The sequence below is a fragment of the Argiope bruennichi genome, chromosome X2 (genome assembly GCF_947563725.1).
Source record: "Argiope bruennichi chromosome X2, qqArgBrue1.1, whole genome shotgun sequence".
Lineage (NCBI taxonomy): Eukaryota > Metazoa > Arthropoda > Arachnida > Araneae > Araneidae > Argiope > Argiope bruennichi.
This window is the reverse complement of record NC_079163.1, coordinates 3,089,133-3,110,761: the sequence shown is the minus strand read 5'-3', so window position 1 is coordinate 3,110,761 and position 21,629 is coordinate 3,089,133. Positions and strand designations below refer to the sequence as shown.

The following is a 21,629-nucleotide window of genomic DNA, read 5'->3' as shown; positions in this document are numbered from 1 at the left end:
CATCGCAAAGAAGCAATTTTTTTTAGCTTTTTTATAAATTCACGCTCGTAAGGTAAGTTACATCAATGTCATAAAAACATTAATAATTGATTGTTTTATAAATTTGTAAATTAAATGCAGATAAAAGTAATGTTTTATGCAGAAATAGAAAATAAATTTTTTAGAGGAAATGTAATTACTGAAAAAGCTATTTTCTTTGAAATAAACTTTCCCGAAATACAATAAATTTTATGACCTTATTTTCTGCTGCATTACTAGAGTTACATAACTATATATATATATATATATATATATATATATTCCAAAAAAGAATTTAGAACACTGGAAAATTTTGCTGTTTAAATAATATGTAGTTCAACAATAGATTATGTAATTAATTATAAAAGTGTATTTAAAAATTTGGTTTAGTTTTTCATTCTAGCTTTTCTACAAAGCTTTTGTTAAATCCACGTGAGCCAATTAAAGTGAATTTCATTACAAATGTATTTAAATAGAACTGTAGTTTTTCTTGCATTCAAAGCTGTCATTAAATCCATATGAGTTAGGTTACGGAATTTTCAGCATGCTGTATGGAAAAAAATGTCGGATATATCCCTGAAAACAATTCAATTCAAATAGATTTATTATTACTGGAATAGTCAAACTGCAAGAAAGGTTTTATATAAGAAAAAAAAGAAATAAGTTTCAGTTTATAACTTTATACTTTCAGACAATTTGTAGAAAAATGATGGGGATGGGGAATTCCCACATTGCTCAAGAATAACCAAAACAGCTTTTAAACTTTGAAAAGAACTTTCCGGAAATATTTTGCCTTTTTCCCTGAATGGAAAATGCATCTTCCTATTTTCAAAACTGAAGTTCTTAGCCAGACTGAGCATGTAGGAAAATTCCTCTTTTTAAGATACTAATAACTTATACATAAAACTAAAAATAGAAATAAGGTTTTTCTCGTAAATTTTTTTATTTCTCTGCAATATGCATGCTATAATAATAAAGCTACGCTGATTGAGGCATCACAGACTTACTACACATTTTAGTTAAAATTTTCAAAATTGCATTTTTTGTAATTATGTAATAATTTGTATAAATATCATCTGACGAATAGCTTGGTAGTTGAAATATCTCATTTTAGATATAGTTTCAAGTTTTCAGACATATAAAAAGATTCGTTTCCGAGGTTAAAATATGCAAGATAATCAATGTATTTTATAGATAGATACATTTGATTTTATTCCATCCTGAACGATAGCAGTATAACTTTAATATCTACTGTTTATTCTTAATGCAATAATTTTCTTAATTTACGTCAGATATTATTTTCACAGAGTGAAATTCAACTAGTCATTATTAATTAAATTTGGAAATATTACAAATATATATTGCTAGACAATTCAGTGAAACTGCAGAATATGAAACTTTACTAATGACATATTGATTTTATTTGTAAATTCCGTAGAATAGAAAATTTAGAGAAAAAATTAACTTTTTCTCTAATTTCATTCCTCTCACAGACGCCTAAAATATTTCTGTTTTGCTGTTTTGCTTTTTAAAAGAAGAAAGCTTTTATTTATTTAATTATTCTTTCTAAAAAAATTGAGCTTATAAATGGTGCTTGCAGCTATTGATTCTATATCTCTGTGTCGCTTGTGGTATGTTTTCTGAAAATATATATGAAAAGTTTATTAGTTTTGCATTTTATTTGAAAATTTAGTAAATGAGCTCATTGACTTCATTACAGTATTTCATTACTTTTGTTGAACCACATTTTGGTTTTAAATTGGCCAAAAATGAAAGAAAATTATTTATTATATATTTGGATTACTTAGAAAAGATGTTTGCTGCTAATATTAAAAAAAACTTCTATTTATGAAATTAAATTCATTAAAACAAAATTATCGCCAATTTTTATGTCTTAAAATGAGTAACCCATGTAAGAAGTTTCGAAAACATTCAGTTTTATAGTTTTTGTTGAAAGTTTCAGTTTTTAGAATTCTTCTCTATGCAATATGCATTGCAATGAGTCTTTATTGGTGCGTTTCAGTATCTCTTCGGTAGTAAGAACAAAAATATTTTGGATTTGAAAAAGGCTTCATGCAAATTAACTATTTTTAAACATGAAAGAGATAAAAAACATAAAAGGGATTAATTTTTTCTCTAATTTCATTCCTCTCACAGACACTTAAAATATTTCTGTTTTGCTTTCTAAAAGCTGAATGCTTTTATTTATTTAAATTATTGTTTCGAAGAAATTTTGACCTTATAAATGGTGCTTGCAGCTATTGTTTCCATATCACTGTGTCTCTCTTGTAGTATGTTTTCTGAAAATTTATATGAAAAGTTTATTAGTTTTGTGAATTGTACTTCAGAAATCTAGTTTCAGATCGTTTGTAAAATGTATATGTTTATGTTTGGTATGTTTTATATGAATATGTTTGTGTAAGGCATTCTTTCAAGAAGGAGGTTTGGAGTTCTTAATTTCTGCAATGGTTTTAAGATTTTTTTTTCTTACTGAGATTTCTTTGCCAAAGCCCTAACAAGTTCAGCACAACGTACCAACCAGAAAGACAGAAAGAAGAAGAGCGTAAGAATGTATTTTGAACTCATATAATTTATGAAAAGATTTTGCCAATAACTACTTCTGATCACTATGAAAAAATAAAAACCCGTGAAACTCAATGATGAGAAACTTCGAGTGGCTAGAAAATTATTTTTAGGACACAATTAATTAAGAATTATTACATATGTATCATGATTATTATCAAATCCATTCCTAAACTACTAAACGTGAATGTTAAAAGTGGTTCAAATGCCATAAAGTTTTCACGAGTCTTCGTTGCAGACCTTATTATTTCGATATTTGTTTATAGTGAGTTGCAGATGTATTTCCTTACAGTATCGATGTCAAACCGACTGTCAAGATTTCCGCATTATAAAAGTAAAGTTAAGTTCCACTTTTAATCTTTCTATCTGTGCCTTGACAATGTATTGAAATAATAATACAAAGATCTTCCATTCAATTTCCCACCTGATATTAAAATGATAGAAATGCTGGGCAGAAGGATCATGAAAATTTGATAATTTTAATCATTTGATCACTCAGTCGAGACTTCTCTCACAGAGGTTCCAAGTGAAAAAGGTATTTGTTAATACATCATGTCAGTTACACTGGGTTGGATATTTTTGATTTCATTAGTGATAGAAATAATATATTTCTTAAATTCAAAAATAAAATAGAAACATATTCAGAATGAAAGAAGGATTTTGCACATTATTCATTTATTACTCCAAACACAAACATTTGATACAAAGCATATATATATACATAATAGCACATCTGAAATTTGGTGAACAGGAATTTTTATTAATCTAGAACAGCACAAAAGAATACATTTCGTTATTCATCATTACATAATCTTTAATATATTGTAACCATTTAGCATACATTTCACAGAAACAGTACTTCTGCACATTGATCGTGTCATGAGAAATTAGCTTAAGGCTAACAATACATTGAAAATCTCAGTGCATGTAGATAAGGACCAAAATGTTATTAAGGGACTGATCCTTGCAAAGGTCCTTTATTTTCTACTCAAAATAAGAAAGATTTAAACAATGTCTTGTTAGGAGTATGTTTATTGGGCCTACAACAGAATTCCAAATGTCTAGTACAGTTCATCCATGACGCTCATATTTCCGAACTTCAAAGGAATCTAAATCCAATGGTTTTGAATCCATTTTTAAATAAATAATTGTATTATTTGTTATAACAGTTTTATAGATTAAATGAAAATGAATGAGGCCTTTTAAGAAGCTACAAAATATATTTACGCATGATTTCTTAATGCTTAATAAAAACAACTAAACAATTAGGAAAATTGCTCAAATATTATTTTTTTATTAGTCAATTAGGGTTGCTTAAAGCTGGAATGCTTTAGTTTCCATGTGTTTCACTTAAAAAATACAAGCAGCATGCCTTTATTTCAGCAGTTGCATTTATTTTATATCCTTTTCAAAATAATTCTGCAACATTTTCCTGCGCAGAGCTAAGGATATTTTAACAAATCTTTTCGAAAAAAAAGCACCTTTACAAATAATCTATAAAACGCTTTTAAAATGGCTATTTTTGCAGAAAGTGGACTAAATAATGTTCCCTTTTATGATAAATTAAAAGCTCCAGCTCTTATACTATTCAATGCTTCTTATTGGACTCTTTCATTAATTAAAAAAATGCAACAAGACGCTATGATGGGTAAAACTGTGAATGCAGCAGTTTTCGCAACATTAAAAAACAGCCTTAAGAGTTTTTATACTATTAAATCTAAAATGTTTCCCCCATTTACTTGAAAAAAAATCCTTTTCTAAATTAAGGGCAATGACTTCTTTTCAAATTAAGTATTTCAGGCGAAGGTGTTTCATTTGTTATTGCATGGTATTGTAAAAAAAAATTTTCATTACATATTAATAAAGAAATTATCTGTATTATTCTATGAGTTAATGATAACAATAAATTCTATTGAATTAAACTGCTTCAACATATTATTTCGCACAAATTCAACCATCCAATGAAAAGCAAAATTCAAAGTCTATCTCCTTCCTTACTTAAAATCACACATGAGAATTTTAGGCAAATATCCAACTGTATTTTTTAAACTTTAGCATTAAAATCAGTCCAGTCCACTTGTTGAAAGTTTTGTGGAATTTTTTCAGCCTCTTTGTAGGGTTGGATATCTTGGAAGTTCCGAAAGATTTCGAAAAGTTGTCTTGGAAATTAACCTTTTTTTTTCTCAACAAATTTTATTTTCTCGTCAAAATTTTCCCTGTTTCATTGATGTCTTATTTTTCTTCACCCTCTTAAGTCTGAACTTCCGATAAAAAAAATAGAAAGCACTCTCCATTTTTATTCAGAGCTTTAACAAATTCTTCCATTAACTCTAATTTTAGGTGCAATGGTGGTAAGAGATTCACATAGTTCTGCTGAATCACAATCATTCAGCCTGACTTGAAATGTGTCCTTAGAGAACATAATTTCCTTATTGTGTTGATTTTTAGATCTATTATCCCATCCATAGGAAACATATTTTTCTATAGCCGTTTAACTGATATAATAGCATAGTTAATACTTTATTATCCCCATAATTTGCTCATTAAATTCTTGATATTTGATTTGAATGAAGAGTTTCGAGATTTTTGTATGATTCTTATTATGTAAATAATTTAATAAGCTATAAACGAAGTAAGATTATTCTGCTGTAACATATAATTTCAGTTTTTCTTATTAGAATCCAAAAATAGTCTACTTTGAAATGTATAATTTATCAGCGATGGCTGAGAATTTATTGAAATTATAGGCAGCGACGAAAATTGATTTTCTTCAGAAAAATACCTATTAAATATTTAATTATTATTTAATTTTAAAATTTTACATCTTGGTGCCATATTGTACTTCATATTTATCAATGTCATTTTATTTAGAAATCACTTTTAATTTATAGAAACAAAACAAACTATTGGTTATATTTCATAACAATTTAAATAAATATTTTGATTTGTGAAAAATTTGAGGTTAGGGAAATGTCATTTTTTAATCAATGGGCTTCTAAAAAATCCTGCAAACTTTAGATACGTGTTTGGCCTGTGTTATGTGTGGTTCAGCGTCTTGTTTTGAATTTCTTTATAACAGTATTATTTTCACTAAATATGTTTTTCATTTCTCCTATATTTCAATTTTATCTTATATATATGAGTAACGGCTTCTTTTTCACTTGTGCCTCATTTTTCCCATTTTAATTTTTCAACAGAATTTTTTATCGCGATTTACAAGGCAGCAGATGAATAAATTATCCTCACACATAAACTACTCTTGATATCAGTTTAATGCTAATCAAGTTCTGTTCGCTATGAGTAATTACAGTTCAATGTGATTTTCTTTCCAGATATGGTATGGTATATCAAACATTGACAAATAATATATTTATTCGCATACCACATTGTAATCCTATTAATAAAAGTTTAAAATTTGTATGCTGATACCGTAATAATTGAATATATTAGGGGTGAAAAGGAAATTCATTTAACTATGAGTTTAGTTAAGTTAAAAATGAAAGTAATGCGAAATGAATCGAAAATTTAAAATGAAAAACATGGAGAGCAAGGAGATGTAAATAACAAAAGAAATAAATGTGCTATTATTTTTTAAAATAATGTAATTTAGGTCATTTAAACTAGGGAAACTATTTTTCACTTTCTAAATGGATTCTTTTGCAAGGAAAATATGTCAGCCCTCTATGTATCTAGTCAAAACGTTTTCCGATAATGCGAGGACAAAATCAATGCTAATAGCAAAAAGGAGATTCATACAGAGCTTCGAGAGAAGGGATTTTATTCATTAAATTCAGTAATAAGTTTATTCAAACAAAATAACAATAAGAAGAAACCTACTAGCCTTGTCAAATTTAAAGTGATTAAAGAAATAAAGAATAAGTTTAAATCCTGTTGTCATATCTTTAAAAAAATAAGACATTTCTGATTCAATAAAATCTAAATGAAAAGTAATATTTTAATATATTTCTAATTTTTTTTCTTCAGTGTTCACTCTTTCAAAGTATTATTGCCCAATTCTTTTCTATGTTTACAAAATATATTTTGGCAAATTATTTATCCAGATGTAATTTATATAATTCTAAATTCAAATGAATCCTTATATACTTGTAACAGAATGTCAATGATATTTTTGCCTTAAGCCAACAAGTAGTTGTGACTTATATTCAATAAATAAATCGTCTTTCCTTTTTTTAGAACTCATTAATGAATGCAGTCATCAAAAAGTTTCTATCCCATTCTTAACAATTTAAAAGCCTTTCTTTAAACTCCTTTCGATGTCAACTTTTTCTAAAAAATAAGACTTCTTGAAGAAATATTTTACGAATATTTTGACAATCTAACAGTCAATAAGCCATCATGTTTTTTATTTGTATTTTACACTTTTCATATGAATTTTTTTTAGTTAATATTGAGGAATTTTTGGTATATTTCATTAGTATCACTAAATATTTTCACATTTTAAATTGGTAATTTGGTTAAATCAATTTTAAATAATTTTTTGATTTTTTTTTGTTTTTTTTTTTGTTTATTTCAGAACAATCAATCGTTTATCTGAGCGTCCTACTTTTTTTTGTTGATTTAGAATTTATAAAGCTATATGTCTATTTCCTTTCCATTATCGTATTTATTTTTTATTGTTGGTGAGTAAATATATATATATATATATATATATATATATATATATATATATATATATATATATTTAATATTTTCCTTCTTTATCAAATTACACAATGCTTCTTAGAGAGAAATTCAGGCATTTTTTTTTTATATTATTCTTACTTCCATTTTCTTTCACGATTAGAATGAAAGCATTTGCCTATTATGCGTTTTCTTAAGACATTTGTAGAATAAATTTCTCGAAAAGAAATGAATTCAAAAGCAACTTAAAAGAAATAAAGTATGATTAAAATTTTACTTTAAAGCAATATCAACATAACTGTAAAATTCTTCCACTATTATTTACGCACCTTTCATGAGAATAACTAGAAAGTTTTGATGATCTTTTTTTGACACGGATTTCTAAAGCAGGAAAAAAATTGTAGCACTGATGCACAATATGTATACCTTCTTTCAATAACTAATTCATAACGGAAAGAAACGTAAATATCCTTTACTGATTATGTGATTCAGGTTAAAAGCAAGCAAAAAATGCCTTTGGAAATCTTTTGATTTGGGTTCAGTTAACCTCTGGACTTAAAAAGTTCGAATACATAAAAACGACATACAATGAATAGGCAAATGACTCTGCGCATATTTAATTTTCTGGCTAAATGAAAATAGCATTGTTTCATTAAGTTGTGAAATAACTCAAATGAGGCTTTAATTTGCATGTTATCATAATTATTACGTCCTAATTGCCTCTAAAATGTATTATAAAATTAAAGGAATTTAATATGTAATTTATTTGTATTCCAGTACCCCTGAGTAATTATTGGCATATCATCGTTCCTCAAAATCATACTGAATAAATTATGTATCTTAAATAATGTGTATTCATAAATTATGTAGCAATATGAATATTCGGTGTGAAGTTTCTTAATTTTTGTGTTTCTCTGATAAAGAAGTTCGACATAAGGTTTTGTTAGATCTCAGGGATTTTCGATCAATTCAAATAAAATCTTTGATACACAAAAAATAAAATTATTATATTTATAAATATTACTCATAAAACTGAAATTTTAACCCATTGAATTGGAATTTTTTTTATAATTAATATAAATATGGATTTGATTTTTTTTACTATCCCAGAACTTTATACAGATTAATATAAAAATGGATTTGATTTTTTTTTTGCAATCCCAGAACTTTATGCAGAATGCTTTACTTTATGCTCTTTTAAAATAAGAGAACTATTTCATTTCAAAATTAAACAGAAAGATCCACATTTTCTGAATTTTCAGTTATTTAGTGACTGTTTTTTTATATCGCATTTTCTTAATGTTTAATTATTTAGAGATTGACATTTAAAATAATTAATTTACGATAAAATGCAAGAGAAAAATTAGTGCCTTCGATTTCTTTTTACATGATTAAAAATTTTTTTCTGTTATAAAAATTTAGGAAAAAAAGGATACATTTGCTTTTATATTGTCTCATAACATATCATTTGAGCATTAATTCGTTTTATTTGTAAGGAAATATAACTTAGAAAGAACTAAACCATTTTTCTTAGTTATAATATTTACATAAAATTACATCTGTTTTAAAAGAATTGTCAGTTAGCGAGAAAAATCCACTATGTTTTTCATTTATATTACTAGGAAATTACTTGCAAATATCCGGAAATGCAAATATTTTAAACTGAGTGTTATGACTTCTTATTTGTAAAGAACTTTCAATTTCCCAATTAATTAAAACAATTGTGATAGTGAGTGAATCCTCCTCATATCTACGTAATAATTATAATAGTATTTTTTGAGGACTTAACTTTTTTTTTTAAATTTTAATGCAAGTTAATAAAAGAAGTTAATACAATAGCCAAATAATTTAACCATCAGACTTCAAATTTCACAGAGTGTTCCTATTTACGCTTCACTTGCAGTATAAAATTATTTTTTGGAAAGTAGTAAAAAAAATGTATATCATGATCTTGCCATTGTAATGTATTTGTAGTGAAGTTGGATGAATAAAAGTAGATTTGAATTCGGTTATTAATCTCTGACGTCAAATAACGGCTGTTTTTACAAAACAAATGTGCAACTACTCATCCACAAGGAAATGGGTTTTGCATTGGAATTTTTTTTCCTAACAGCACTTGACGTGTTCTGTGCTTGATGAATTTTCTCTCTATAACAAGAAAAGCTCCTGCTTTGAGTCGAACAATACAATGTCTTTTTATAGGATACACTGATATGCACATATTAAACATCTATAATCGGTTAAATTTATTTTTAGGTACTTAATAACAGCTTTATTCTTGCAGCACTTGGCCAGTTTCATTCAATCCAATGTATAAAACCTACATTGCCTGTAAAAAAAAGTAATTAATAAAAAATAAAAAAGTAATAATAAGAAATTACTTAAAAGCAATAATAAGAAATTAATTAAAAGCAATAATAAAAAATTACTTTTAAGCACATTCATTGATTGTACAAAAATAAATATTTTATAGCAATAAAATATGCGATTGTTACATATAAAGCAGAAACTTATTCAATAAGAAACAGAGTCAAACAACTCTTTTTCTGATTGAAATTTCATTTAAAACCATTTCAAGACGTTTAAATCTGTTCGTGATTAGACTCAAATCGAATTTAATTCATTGAATCATTTTTACTAGATAAGTCACAAATTTTAAACTCTTTTTCTATCACCCACAATTAGATTTTATAACAAATTCATTAAATTTCTCTACATATTTTAATTTTTTGATTCTGTTTGACGATTTATTACTTTCCATGTTTCTAATCTAAATGGCATTTGAAAATTTACCATGTAAATGAAAAGGTGTATTTGTAGATTGCTTATTCACTTATTCAAATTATAATAAATAAACGTTGATATAGTTCAAAATTATGTATATCGATAATGCGACATATATTTAAATAAAAAATTAATATACTACGTCTTTGATTTTTTTTAAATTTGCAGTCACAAATTTTCAGAAGAATCTATTTGGGATTAGGAAATATTATTATTTCTTTTTATTCTTTATTAAAACACGACATATTAATTTTTTAATTAAATAGCTGTTTTTTAATTTTTTATTCGTGTATGTGAAAGCTTACAATTGACTTTACACTAACTTCGCCATGAATTAATGATTTGGTATGGTGCCATCTTTCGGTAACGTAAGATTTTAATTGATTTCAAAATTTGTTCTGAGGAAACAAAGAAACAGATTTAATAATGAATTTTGATACAGTTATGAACAGTGTTTAAAGTTTTGAGTCTAGAGCATCGATAATTAATTTAAAATCGATTGCAAAATTTGCACTGAACAGACACTCAGAGTAGAAAGCTTGTTAATACAAACGCAATAATAATAGTGAAAAGATGGTAAACATAAGTGACTATCGTCCTATCCAAAAAACATTTATATGTCACTTTCGTGATTAAGCTGATCGTATTCCAGTGTTTCTCTTTCAATAAAGCCTAACAACATGTTAGCACGTGTACCAAAACCCTAAACAAGTTCAACAAGTATATACAATCCAGTGCTCAGATTTTAAAATGTAAACGTCTCCACTTTGTGGTATTTTTTTATTTCAGAAAAAAATTTGAAATCTTTAAATGATTTATATTTTAATATATTGTAAAAAAATTGAATAGACTCTGTACAGTGCAAATTATTGGGACAGTGTAAATAAAACATTCTTTTTCAAAAACGATGCCTTTTTGTTTAGTGAAAGACACCTGTTTTCTTGTCCCCCGCCTTCAGCAGAAATTGTCAATTCAATTCTTTCTGCAATTGATTTTATTAATTTAATTTAGACAATTTTAATCTTTATCATTGGGGAACTAAAATATTAATAGCATTTGCCTTCATGTGCTCGCTGGCAATGCAATTAATTTTATCTAAATTTTTTATCAAAATATTCCACAAGCTTTCAATTTTCATTTAAGTCTAGTGAATTTAATTGTTAATCATGCAGATTAACTTTATTTTACAGCATGAAAGTTTCGATCAAATTGAATTATTACGCTGAGTTAAGTCATGTCAGGACAAAAGTTTGAAGAATGGAATAATCCGATTCTAGAACATTTTTACTTGGATGTATTCATCATAATTTTATCATCAAATAAAAATATTAAACAACTAAAATTTAATATGAAAAATCATATAAAAGATAAAACATATCTAAAAAGAAAATGCAAATGTGGGTAATGTCAGGACGAGCCGTTGTTTCCATTTTGTACAACATGCAATGTAAACTTTTAAACAAACGATTTTCTCAACTATTTTGAATGTTTACATGCAAATTAAACTTTCACACGACGCAATTAAATATTAGTTTTGCTAACAATCTTTTTCTTTTCTGTTTTTGCCCTTAATTTTGTTTTAAATATCAGAAAATTTAGAGAAATGTCAAATTTTGTAAATAGTATTAGAACGTGCAGGCATGTCTCAAATTAACTTGCAGAAAAAACATATTCGTCTGAAGCTTCCAAAATTGCCTAATTAACTTTTACGGTAACTTAATCTGAATAATTAGTTAATTATAATTTCCTAAAATCCAACAATAGCAGTTAAATTTTTCTTCACAATTATATTTATTTTGATGTTTTTAACGTGTTTGATTAATATTACTGAATAATATAATTTAAATTAAATTGGATATTAACAGATTATGTGTATACTGATATTTTCCTTTATTTCTAAGCATTGTAATAATAAAAGGCATTTAGCAGATTCGTACTTTTCATGAAAAAGGACGATTGCGTTTTGGAAAAGCATTAAGTAAATGATCAAAAATATATTTCTGTGTTATTAAAATCGTTAGTCATTTATGAAGAAATAAAAAGAATGGTGGAATTGGTATGCGACCGAATTTTAATATAACAATACTGTAAAGTTATTTGATTTATGTAAAATTTTTTGGTACCATCAAAACTTTGGTTCATTTTTTATTTAATTAGTTCTGTGCAATACAAATATATTTGGAATTATTCGTACCGTAATATTGACTTTTATTCATGCGCTTTTTGGGATCTTTGAAGTCCTGCTTTCGTGAGGATTTAAATTCATCAAGGACAAAATTCAGAAAAGATTTGTATATATTAGATCGAAAGTCGGAAAATACTTCAAAAGTGATCATTTGAAAACAAAAACTAACTTGATGTCTTTTTAAAACATAAATGTTTGAATAATACTTTTTAAGACTAAAAAGACGTAAATTTCAATGAGAAAAAAATAACTTCAAAAAGTTTGTGATATTTTTTTAAAAATTTAACTTAGTAAGTATTTTGACGTATTACAAATTTATTTTTCTCAACGTTATATTTTTTTTAATGATGATGCATCTATTAAAATTAACTTTCATCAAGTTTTACTTCTTTTTCATATACGTATATGATTGCAAGAATTCTTGTGATAAGATTATTAAAGCTGCGATGAGAAAATAATGTATCCACGTAAATTAAACATAGCTTTCTTGAACGGTAAATCTGTTTTACGGTGCAAAATCAAATTTTTGAATTACTTTTTATTTCATGCTTGGATATTTGAACCTCCAAATGTGGTTCAGGGACCAGGAAATAATTTTAAATATTTGAAGAATCAACCATTTGTTGTTGACAGATTTCATAATAAAATAAGAAAACATAATTAATAGTTTTAATTGTATAGACGTAATTGTCCGAAGTTTGTGGTAATGAATCGGCTCAGAATTTTTTATAATAAAAAAAACTTCCCGTAAAAAGGAATTTTCTCATCTCTTCGAGCTTTATTTCGAAGAAATGTCCACCATTTTCGTTGATTTTATAAGTGTAATATAAAAGTTCTTAATCAAATTTTCAACTTTATAACCATAATGAACTGCAACATGAATGAATATGTAATGTGCTTTTCTTTTTACATTTTTGTAAGTTTTGAAAAATATTTTTTGTCTTTATTTTATTGTCTGCATTTTATTTTCCGACTTTTCACCGAAACTCTTAGCATGATATAAAAATAGTTAAGGAAATCATATTTTAAAAATAACTTGTTTCCTATAAACATATTCAAAGCAATAGCTAATAAAAACAAAACATATTAGAAATAAAGTTTGGATGAATAGGACTCGGATAGGCTTAAAAGAGCATTTAGGCTTCATTTAATATACTGCGCGACAGCTGGCGGGAATTGATTGACATATATCGCTATCTTGCATATCCTTAAAGCGACTGGATATTGGGATACATATTTCTGTTCGATATTTCATTTTTCCATTTTCAGGATTTTCTTGTTATTTATAATATTTTTTTTTTGTTGATTTTTTTTAGAATTTCATTCGAGAAGCAAGCCTGACTTTCTCGTTTACGGAATTTATTTCTTTTGGGTTTTTAAGACAGCATTCAAGCGGAACTCCCCAAGCAAGAAGTTCATTTCAGTTCCGTTTTTAGGTGTGGAAAATATAAAAGGTATTTTTTTTCCTTATTTTTTCATCATTTTTCCCCAATTTTTTTTATTTTTGTTTTTACGTTGCATTTTAAATGGGTTTATTTTTTCATTCGTTTTGTTAATTTTCTATGAATTTAACATTCAAAATAACAAATTACTCATGAAGATGCCCATTGCAAATTATTTCCTTTAACCTAAAGAGTATGGAGATGGGTCAATATGTTTGAAGGAATTTTTTTACAAAGCACAAGAAAGTTTTACAGCATTATGAATGCTTGTATGTTATTTAAAAAAGAGCCTTCAAAATATATTATTCCATTTATTAGCCTTTTATATACTTCAGTATTTATGATTAAAATATTATGGGTTATAAAATATTAGATGGTACCTCTTCTGGGAAATCTATTTTCAGTTAAGTTAATATTTAACTGATAATTAATACTCTAATTTGTTAAAATTTTCTGTTATAATCAGAATTATTAGCTGTAAAAAATTTCAGAACTGTAATTTACGAGGAAATGTATGAAAATACAATTATGAAATTCCGTTCTTATAAGCAATCGATGCTTATCGAAAACGATTATCATGTGAAGTTTAATAAAAGCATTACAAAATAAATGTTAAAAGCAAATAAATCAGTTTATTTTGAACACATAAGAAGAAAATTTTTATTATAATTCATAAATCGTTCAATACCAAATTTTCATTCTTGAATCACTATATTTATGATCAAATATTTAGAACTCATAGCGCAGTTCTCAATTTTATTTTATTTCTTACAATAAAGTTTAAGCTTTTCATTTCTTTTAAATTTCTGTTTTTCTGTATTTCTATTATAATTTGCTTTCGTTTGATTTAGAAATTCCAATTATTCATGGATATAAATGGATGCATTTTTTTATTCTGTGCATGTGATAATTCTGCTTTAAAGAAGTTCTCATTTTTAGATGTATAAGATTTTATTGTATGCTTTCAACGCTCACCAGTTATTATCGTTAAGATAATAAGAACCCTGATCGTATTTAGTAGTTATTAACAAACAAAGAAAAAAATGTAAGAAATAAATGGAAACTCTTTACGCCATTCTGGGGCACTTTTTTGAGTATTTGCACATCTTCGATGTATTATATTCCTTTTTAATGATCAAATGATGCTGCTATTCTATGATATAACATCATTTATGATTACCAAAGATTCTATATATCATAAATGTATATAAATTAGAATGAACATTCAGAAAGGAGACTTGTTCAGTCAATATATATTTTATGGAATTTTCCATTTTCTAAGAAATCTATTTTACGTTAAACAATTCAAATTTCAAATAGTTAAAACATGCTATAAATAATAATAATATTTTTTTTCAATGAAAGTAAAAATGAAATGGGCGGTAATGAAGAAGCCTATAAACATTTTACATTCATCGGCATGAATTCATAAAAGAATTTTGACTATAAAAGTGCATGTAAAATTGACTCAGAAAAGTGTTATCAACGAATGCAAATTTCAAAGAAAGTGCTGCATTCCTTTTTTTGGTTTGAGGTTTCGCGATAATATGAAAATCTAAGTGGATATTCTATGAACGAATAGAATCTATGGTTCTTTATTAATGATTTGAAGGGTAGAGATTTTCTATTTGACACTCACAGAAAACTGGCTAATCGATTTAATGTAAAAGAGGAAAAGACAGAAAGTGAACGTTTTTATTTTTGAAATGTCATCCATAAAACTAATTTAGAAGAATTTTGATGTTATAGTTCCGTGACACGAAAATTATATTCTCTGGTGAGATAAAATAATATTAAATAAAATAAATGCTATACATTTGAAAGACTCATCATATTTACAGACAAAATACAATGCATAACTTTAAAAGTGTTATTGCTTGGAAAGGAATTTTATAATTAATATAGAATTTTTTCATAAGATATTATTTAGTTATATTTTTCATAAAAAGGATGAAATAAAAATTCATTTTTATAAATATTTTGGGAAAGCTTAAGAAACCAAAGAGTTAACTGGCTCAACTTTACCTCGAATTTATAATTTCTAAGACTGAAGATCGGCATTGTCAAGAATAGCTTTTATTTATTTTTTACAACATGGAATGTAAAAATAACAAACTATTTATTAGAATATGTTGTATGTTAAATGAAAATTAAACTTTTAAACGATGCAATTAAGCATTATTTTTTTTCCTTAGTACATATCTTTTTTTTTTTTTTCTAATCTTCTTTTTTTTCTTTTTTTTTAACTTTTTAAAGATTCTCATTTTAGAATGTAATGCAAGTGAACATGCATGGATTTGCAGGATCTTTTTCTTAATTAATTTTTGTTTTTTATAATGCTTTTTGCTTTCTATTATTTATAAAAAAATAAATACGCTTTATCTTAAAATTTCGAACTTTTAATGATGTTATGTTGCAAATAGTTTATTATAAGGTCAGTCATGCATTTTCAATTTCGTTTGTTTTCTAAAAACAATTAATAATATAGAGGAAACGTAAAATATCAAAAGTCTGAGATTTAAAGCAGTTTAACATAGACCATTTAAAGAGAGTAAGATAACAGAGTAAGTAAGAAAAAAAAAAAGAGTAAGTTTGACAGAAAATAACAAAAAGAGTCAGTCCTGAAATACTTATTTCTTATAAGACCTACTATTATGCTCATATATTGTACTTTATTTCCTGTTATAACTGATGTTAATATAAGATGTATTTAAAATGATGTTTTGAGACTGCTTTATTTTAATAGGAAATTTAATGTCTTTAAAATAATGCATTTCATGGCCGTATTGATTCATCTGAATAAATAGTAGGGGAAATCGGGATTAGTTGTTACACGGGCAAGTTGTCTTATTCGAATTTCAAATTAACTAGAGTTTAAACTAACTTTTCATTCGCTGGATGGTATCTGTTTTTTGGTTTTCTTAACGATTTTTGGATTGCCTGCAGTTAATAATAAAAAAAATTGCTTTAAAAAATCATGAATCATACAGTTATTTGCAATTTTTCTTTCACCTTTCTATTTTTTATTTGCTTGAACCTTTGAAGATATATGTGTAATATCAGAAACACAAAAAAGCCTGTATTTGACATAAGAATAATCACATTTAAAAATTTTATGCAGCTCTATCATGCCACTCACAAGTATCAAGCTATAAAATGAAGTCACAAAGGGCACCTTGTTACAGTTTCGTTAGGACCTTTGTAACAAACAAGCCGCGAGTAAGCTTCATTTTCTTATTACATTTTTTAAAGTTGATATAAGAAGCTCTAAAATAAAGACGAATCTGGAAACATTTAAATAAGAAAAGAATATACAAAAATAAACAAGGCTAAAAGTAATTATTATGAAATAAACTATCAGGAAAATATTTTCTGATTTAAAAAAGCGATTTATGAGGAAAACATTTAGACTGCATCAGAGCTGTTACATCTAAGACAGAAATGAAACTATCCAAAGCAGAAATATTAAACAAGTCTTTAAATTGTAGTGAATTAGGATGGGATAAAATGGAAAGCTATAGAAAAAATTTTGAATTTGTCCTGTAAACTTTATCTAGGCTCACCTTTAAAGCAGGATTCAAACCAGGGATTTTTTTTTTCAGTGAGGGACATGATTTTCGCCTAGGAGTTGTACTCCTGTGGTCTTAAAACTCCAAGAAATTGAGGTTTAGAAAGACCAAAATAGTATATATACTATACAAAAACAGCATACAGAACCATTAAAAAAGTCAAATAAACAATTTTTAATTTATATACTAATTCTTGTCTTCCTAAACCTCAACTTCTTCGAATTTTTGGATCACGAGAGATCAATTCTTATGCGAAAGTCAGACCCCTCTCAGAAAAAGTTCCTTGTTTAAATTTTTGCTTTAAGGTGACTCTTGATAAAATCTTCAGACCAGATTCATCATTTTTTCTGTAATTTTCTATTTTATTGCATACAATACTTATTTAATATTTCATCGTTGGATTTGCATAAGAATAAATTTCAAAGACAGCTAAAAAAATTGATAATTGGTTATTAATTGCGAAGGGTGGCTGGTTAATAAGAATTTAATTTCATGACACTCCAGAGATTCTGTAGTAAAATGAAAACGGCTAATAGTTATAATTCTAATCAATATCATTCTTCAATTTAAATAATTCAAAGGTAATTAAATTAAATTAGTTAAATAAATAAACAATGTAGATATATTTTATGAATTTGTAAAGATAATTCTAAATTCTACATATAAATGACACTAATGAAACCCTTTTATTTCAGATCCCGAATCAATTACACTTAACATTGCGTATAAAAAAAATATCGACGGAGTTTCCAAAGATGAACAGGAGATGTCTAATAAAATACATAGCTAGTGTTTTGAAAATAAATTATGGTTTTTGTATAAAGTAAGCATAAATGTTGGCGTATCAGTTACTCAACCGAAAAATCAAATAAAATTAGTTGTGAACTAGACTGAATGCGAAAGTTCTTTCAAATGGCTAGCAGCTTTTGGAATGAATACGGTGTCTTCTTACGTACTCTGCAGGCAGAGAGACTGAGTAGTACTATGAGATTCAATATTTAGACTAGTACTTGATAAAATCAAATTCCAGTGGCAGGATATTTACAACATTGATCAAATTGGGTTGTCAATGACTCATAAGTATACAAAGATAAATTGTCAAATAAAGGTACCAAACAGAATGGAGACTAAATATACGCAAAGGAAGATAGCAGTTATGTTTATTGCTGTTAGGGACCATGACAACTTATTTCATTTATTTTTTTTTCAGAAAAATTTTAAATATCATTTAATTTTAAACCCAACTAAAAAAGTGCAGATTCAACAAATAAATTTGTGGAGATGTTAAGGCTGTAGATTCAAAGCTTTATGAGAAATTTTTTAGAATATATCAAAACCATCAAAAAAAAACCTATCCTACTTCTAGGCAATCATCAGTGTATTTCGATTCCCCAACATTGAATTTTGTTAAAAAATACGGAAATATTTTTTTTTGTCAAGAAACACAAAAGCCCATCTTACACATGACATAAGTGACAATCATGAGACAGGACTGTGTTTGGGCTTTTCAAAACTTTCACTATTATTCTAATTGTTCATCGTGGAGGAATAGCCATAAAAAGACTTTGTCCATGTATGGTATTTCTTCTGTAGTAAAATAGACACTACAAAATTCTATAATGCCATAGAAGATTATGACATATTTTTAAAATGAAGGTTATTTAAATAGGACATTATAAGCGATGAAGCCACCGGCCAAGACTGATCTCTCACAGCAGGTAGATTTGCATGCCAGACGAAATGTTGCAGAACATGTGCGATGGAATGAGACAAAATCAAATGGAAATCGTTTAATAACAAAAGGAAGTCTGTCTGCATCACTAGAAAGTTCTTCGTTAGAAGTCGCTCTCTCTCTATTTAGACTTAGGAAAAGTTGCAGGAGGATGGAGGAGAAATTTATTTCAGCCCAGAAGAAAACAAAGCCATTTCTAAAAGCTAACTATAGGAAAGTGATCAAAGCGGAAACCAATTTTGTCTATCTATCATATTCACGGTAAAAACTGAGTTGCAAATCGAAATCTCAAATTATAAAGATGAAACTACCGAGCCCTGAAGCAAATGCAGCATCAACTCTTGGCAATTAACGAATGAAAACGGCTCTTGATGTCTTTGGACGAAGTGGAGGACGATTTATACTGCATTACGCTTTCTAAACTGTTATCAAATTTAGGCTGATTTCAATGTCGCAATACGGAACGAGCTCACAATCATAGAGCTATATTTCCTAAATTTCTTATTTGTAAAAATTGCAATTCAGATAATAATTATGATGATTTCTCAAAAGAATAACTTATGAAAAAGAATGCATAATTAATAAAGATCATAGACCTATTCTTTGTCTATACACTCTGTAAAATAATGGAAACATAATTATAGTTGTTCTTATTACTAATATATCGCATGTTACAAATAATCAAATGTAGTGCAACAACATGTCCCAATGTGAGGCAAGTTGTTATGATATCCATGTGCGTAATAAATACTGTTAAATTATGATTGTTTAATCACTTTTAAAAATATGTTATAGATCATCAATAGTTAGAATAAGTTTTAAAGAGAGTTTCGTAAATGTACTTTTGAAAAAAGTGTAACAACTAACTCCAGTCGCTCTTAATTCCTTTTTTACCCTTCAGAATTGCGTAAATATTAAAAACAACATGCCAAAGTTGACCCTGAGATATAATGTTAGAAATGAGACTATAGAAATTTTGAATGAAAAGAAATGGAATAAAATAAGGCATTTCTTGGAACTTGAAATTCGTTTTTCATGAGGAAAGTCATTAATCAATTACGAATTTACAATTCTATAGAATATTATACAAGTGAGATTTTAAATCTTTTAAATTTAAGGTGTAAACAAGATACTTCTAGAAGATTGAAACATACCTCATTTTTTTACTGAGTAAATATACAATGTAAATCTCAAAAGTGTTGAAGATAAAGTAGAAAATTATTTTTTATTGAAGAGCCATTTCCTATCATTTTTAAAGTGTTACACTTCAAAAAATTTTAATAATTTCAGAGAAAAAATTGATTGGTTAGAAAATTTGTCCTTCAATTTGTAACTTGATTATCATAAAAGCCTGCATATCTCTATTTCTAAAATAGAAAATAAAAAGGAAGATTTAAGTATTTTTACCTTATCATTTAAAATAGCTTATCATTTAAATAAAAAGGAAGATTTAAGTGTCTTTACTTTATCATTTAAAATAGCTTAAATATGGACAATATACATATAAAAAATGATGTTATTTTGATCAGCTACAAAACAGTCTCAAATTTCATAACCAGATTTTGAGTTCTAAAGGTAGTTTCATAAATGACAGAATCGATGAATTTTTTAGTTCAAATTTGGAGCCTCACAAGAACAGAAAATTTTATTTGATAGAGAACTTCATGCAAAATTGTCTTCCTATTCTCCCTGAACAAATATCCATTAGCACAAATGATGTTCTAAAAAATTTGAAAATTTTCCGTATAGTCTTAAACCAAGTACAGAATCGAAAAAAAAAAATTTCTAAATTTGTTTATGAATCACAAATGGAGAGTTTTCTGAATCACTTTGTTTTCTGATTTCAGTACAATGAAAAAGGTCACTTTTTGGTGCAGTAATACAGATATGAATAAGTAAATTTTTAAATATTCTCAATTCACTCTTCCTTTTTTTAAAATTATGAATACTTGAAAGAATGTAAAAGTCAGTTAACCCATGCAATGTCATGTAATCGCGAGTAAACTGAATCACCCACGTAATCACGAGATGAATGAAACAGCGTATGATATTAACAAATACATCCGGTAAGTTCGTAATAAAAATTATAAACTTTTCTGACATTTTAAATAACCTTTTTAAATAAAAACATTTTCGTTTTTTTTTTTTTTAATTTAACTGCTGTTTTATTGAAGAGAAAAAACAAGAGCCGCGTTGAAAACCTTTTAGATTTTTCACTTAATAACTTTACATTAACCTTGGTTGTGTAATTTTATGTACCAGGGCTCTTTCTGATCCTGTGAACTCGCACATTGGTGCACATACTTATTGGTTATTAAATAAAATTTTATCCTTTTTAAAATTCAAGTAAAACGATGCAAATACCATTTCGGTTTGACTTACACTAATAATAGGGAAGAAAGAAATAGTTTCAAAAAGAAACAATTAAATATATTTTTGGAAATTAAAGAGAGTTTGGGATTTTATAAATAAAACCCCAACAAAAAAAATTAAAATTTTTATGTGAGAATGAAATTAAATTACCAAAGGGAACATGAAGGGAAAAGGCAAGACTTTTTTAATTAAAGAAATTTACTTTGCATGATGAATTTCACACGATGCACAGTAGATTTGGAGCTTCAAACATTTCTGGAAATCTTGCATTCATCATGTGTGTTTACATAGACTCTATTATA

General features: G+C 26.7%; 1 protein-coding gene across 1 annotated transcript in view; it reads right to left on the bottom strand.

The window, feature by feature from the left end:
• Positions 1–8,773: 8,773 nt before the first annotated feature.
• LOC129960645 (carbonic anhydrase-related protein 10-like) overlaps positions 8,774–21,629 on the bottom strand; it is a 527,176-nt gene continuing 514,320 nt past the window's right edge. Inside the window, exon 10 of the mRNA XM_056074193.1 lies at positions 8,774–9,571. Within this exon, the coding sequence (XP_055930168.1) occupies positions 9,540–9,571 (32 nt within the window). The 3' untranslated portion in view covers positions 8,774–9,539. The remainder of the gene's footprint in view (positions 9,572–21,629) is intronic.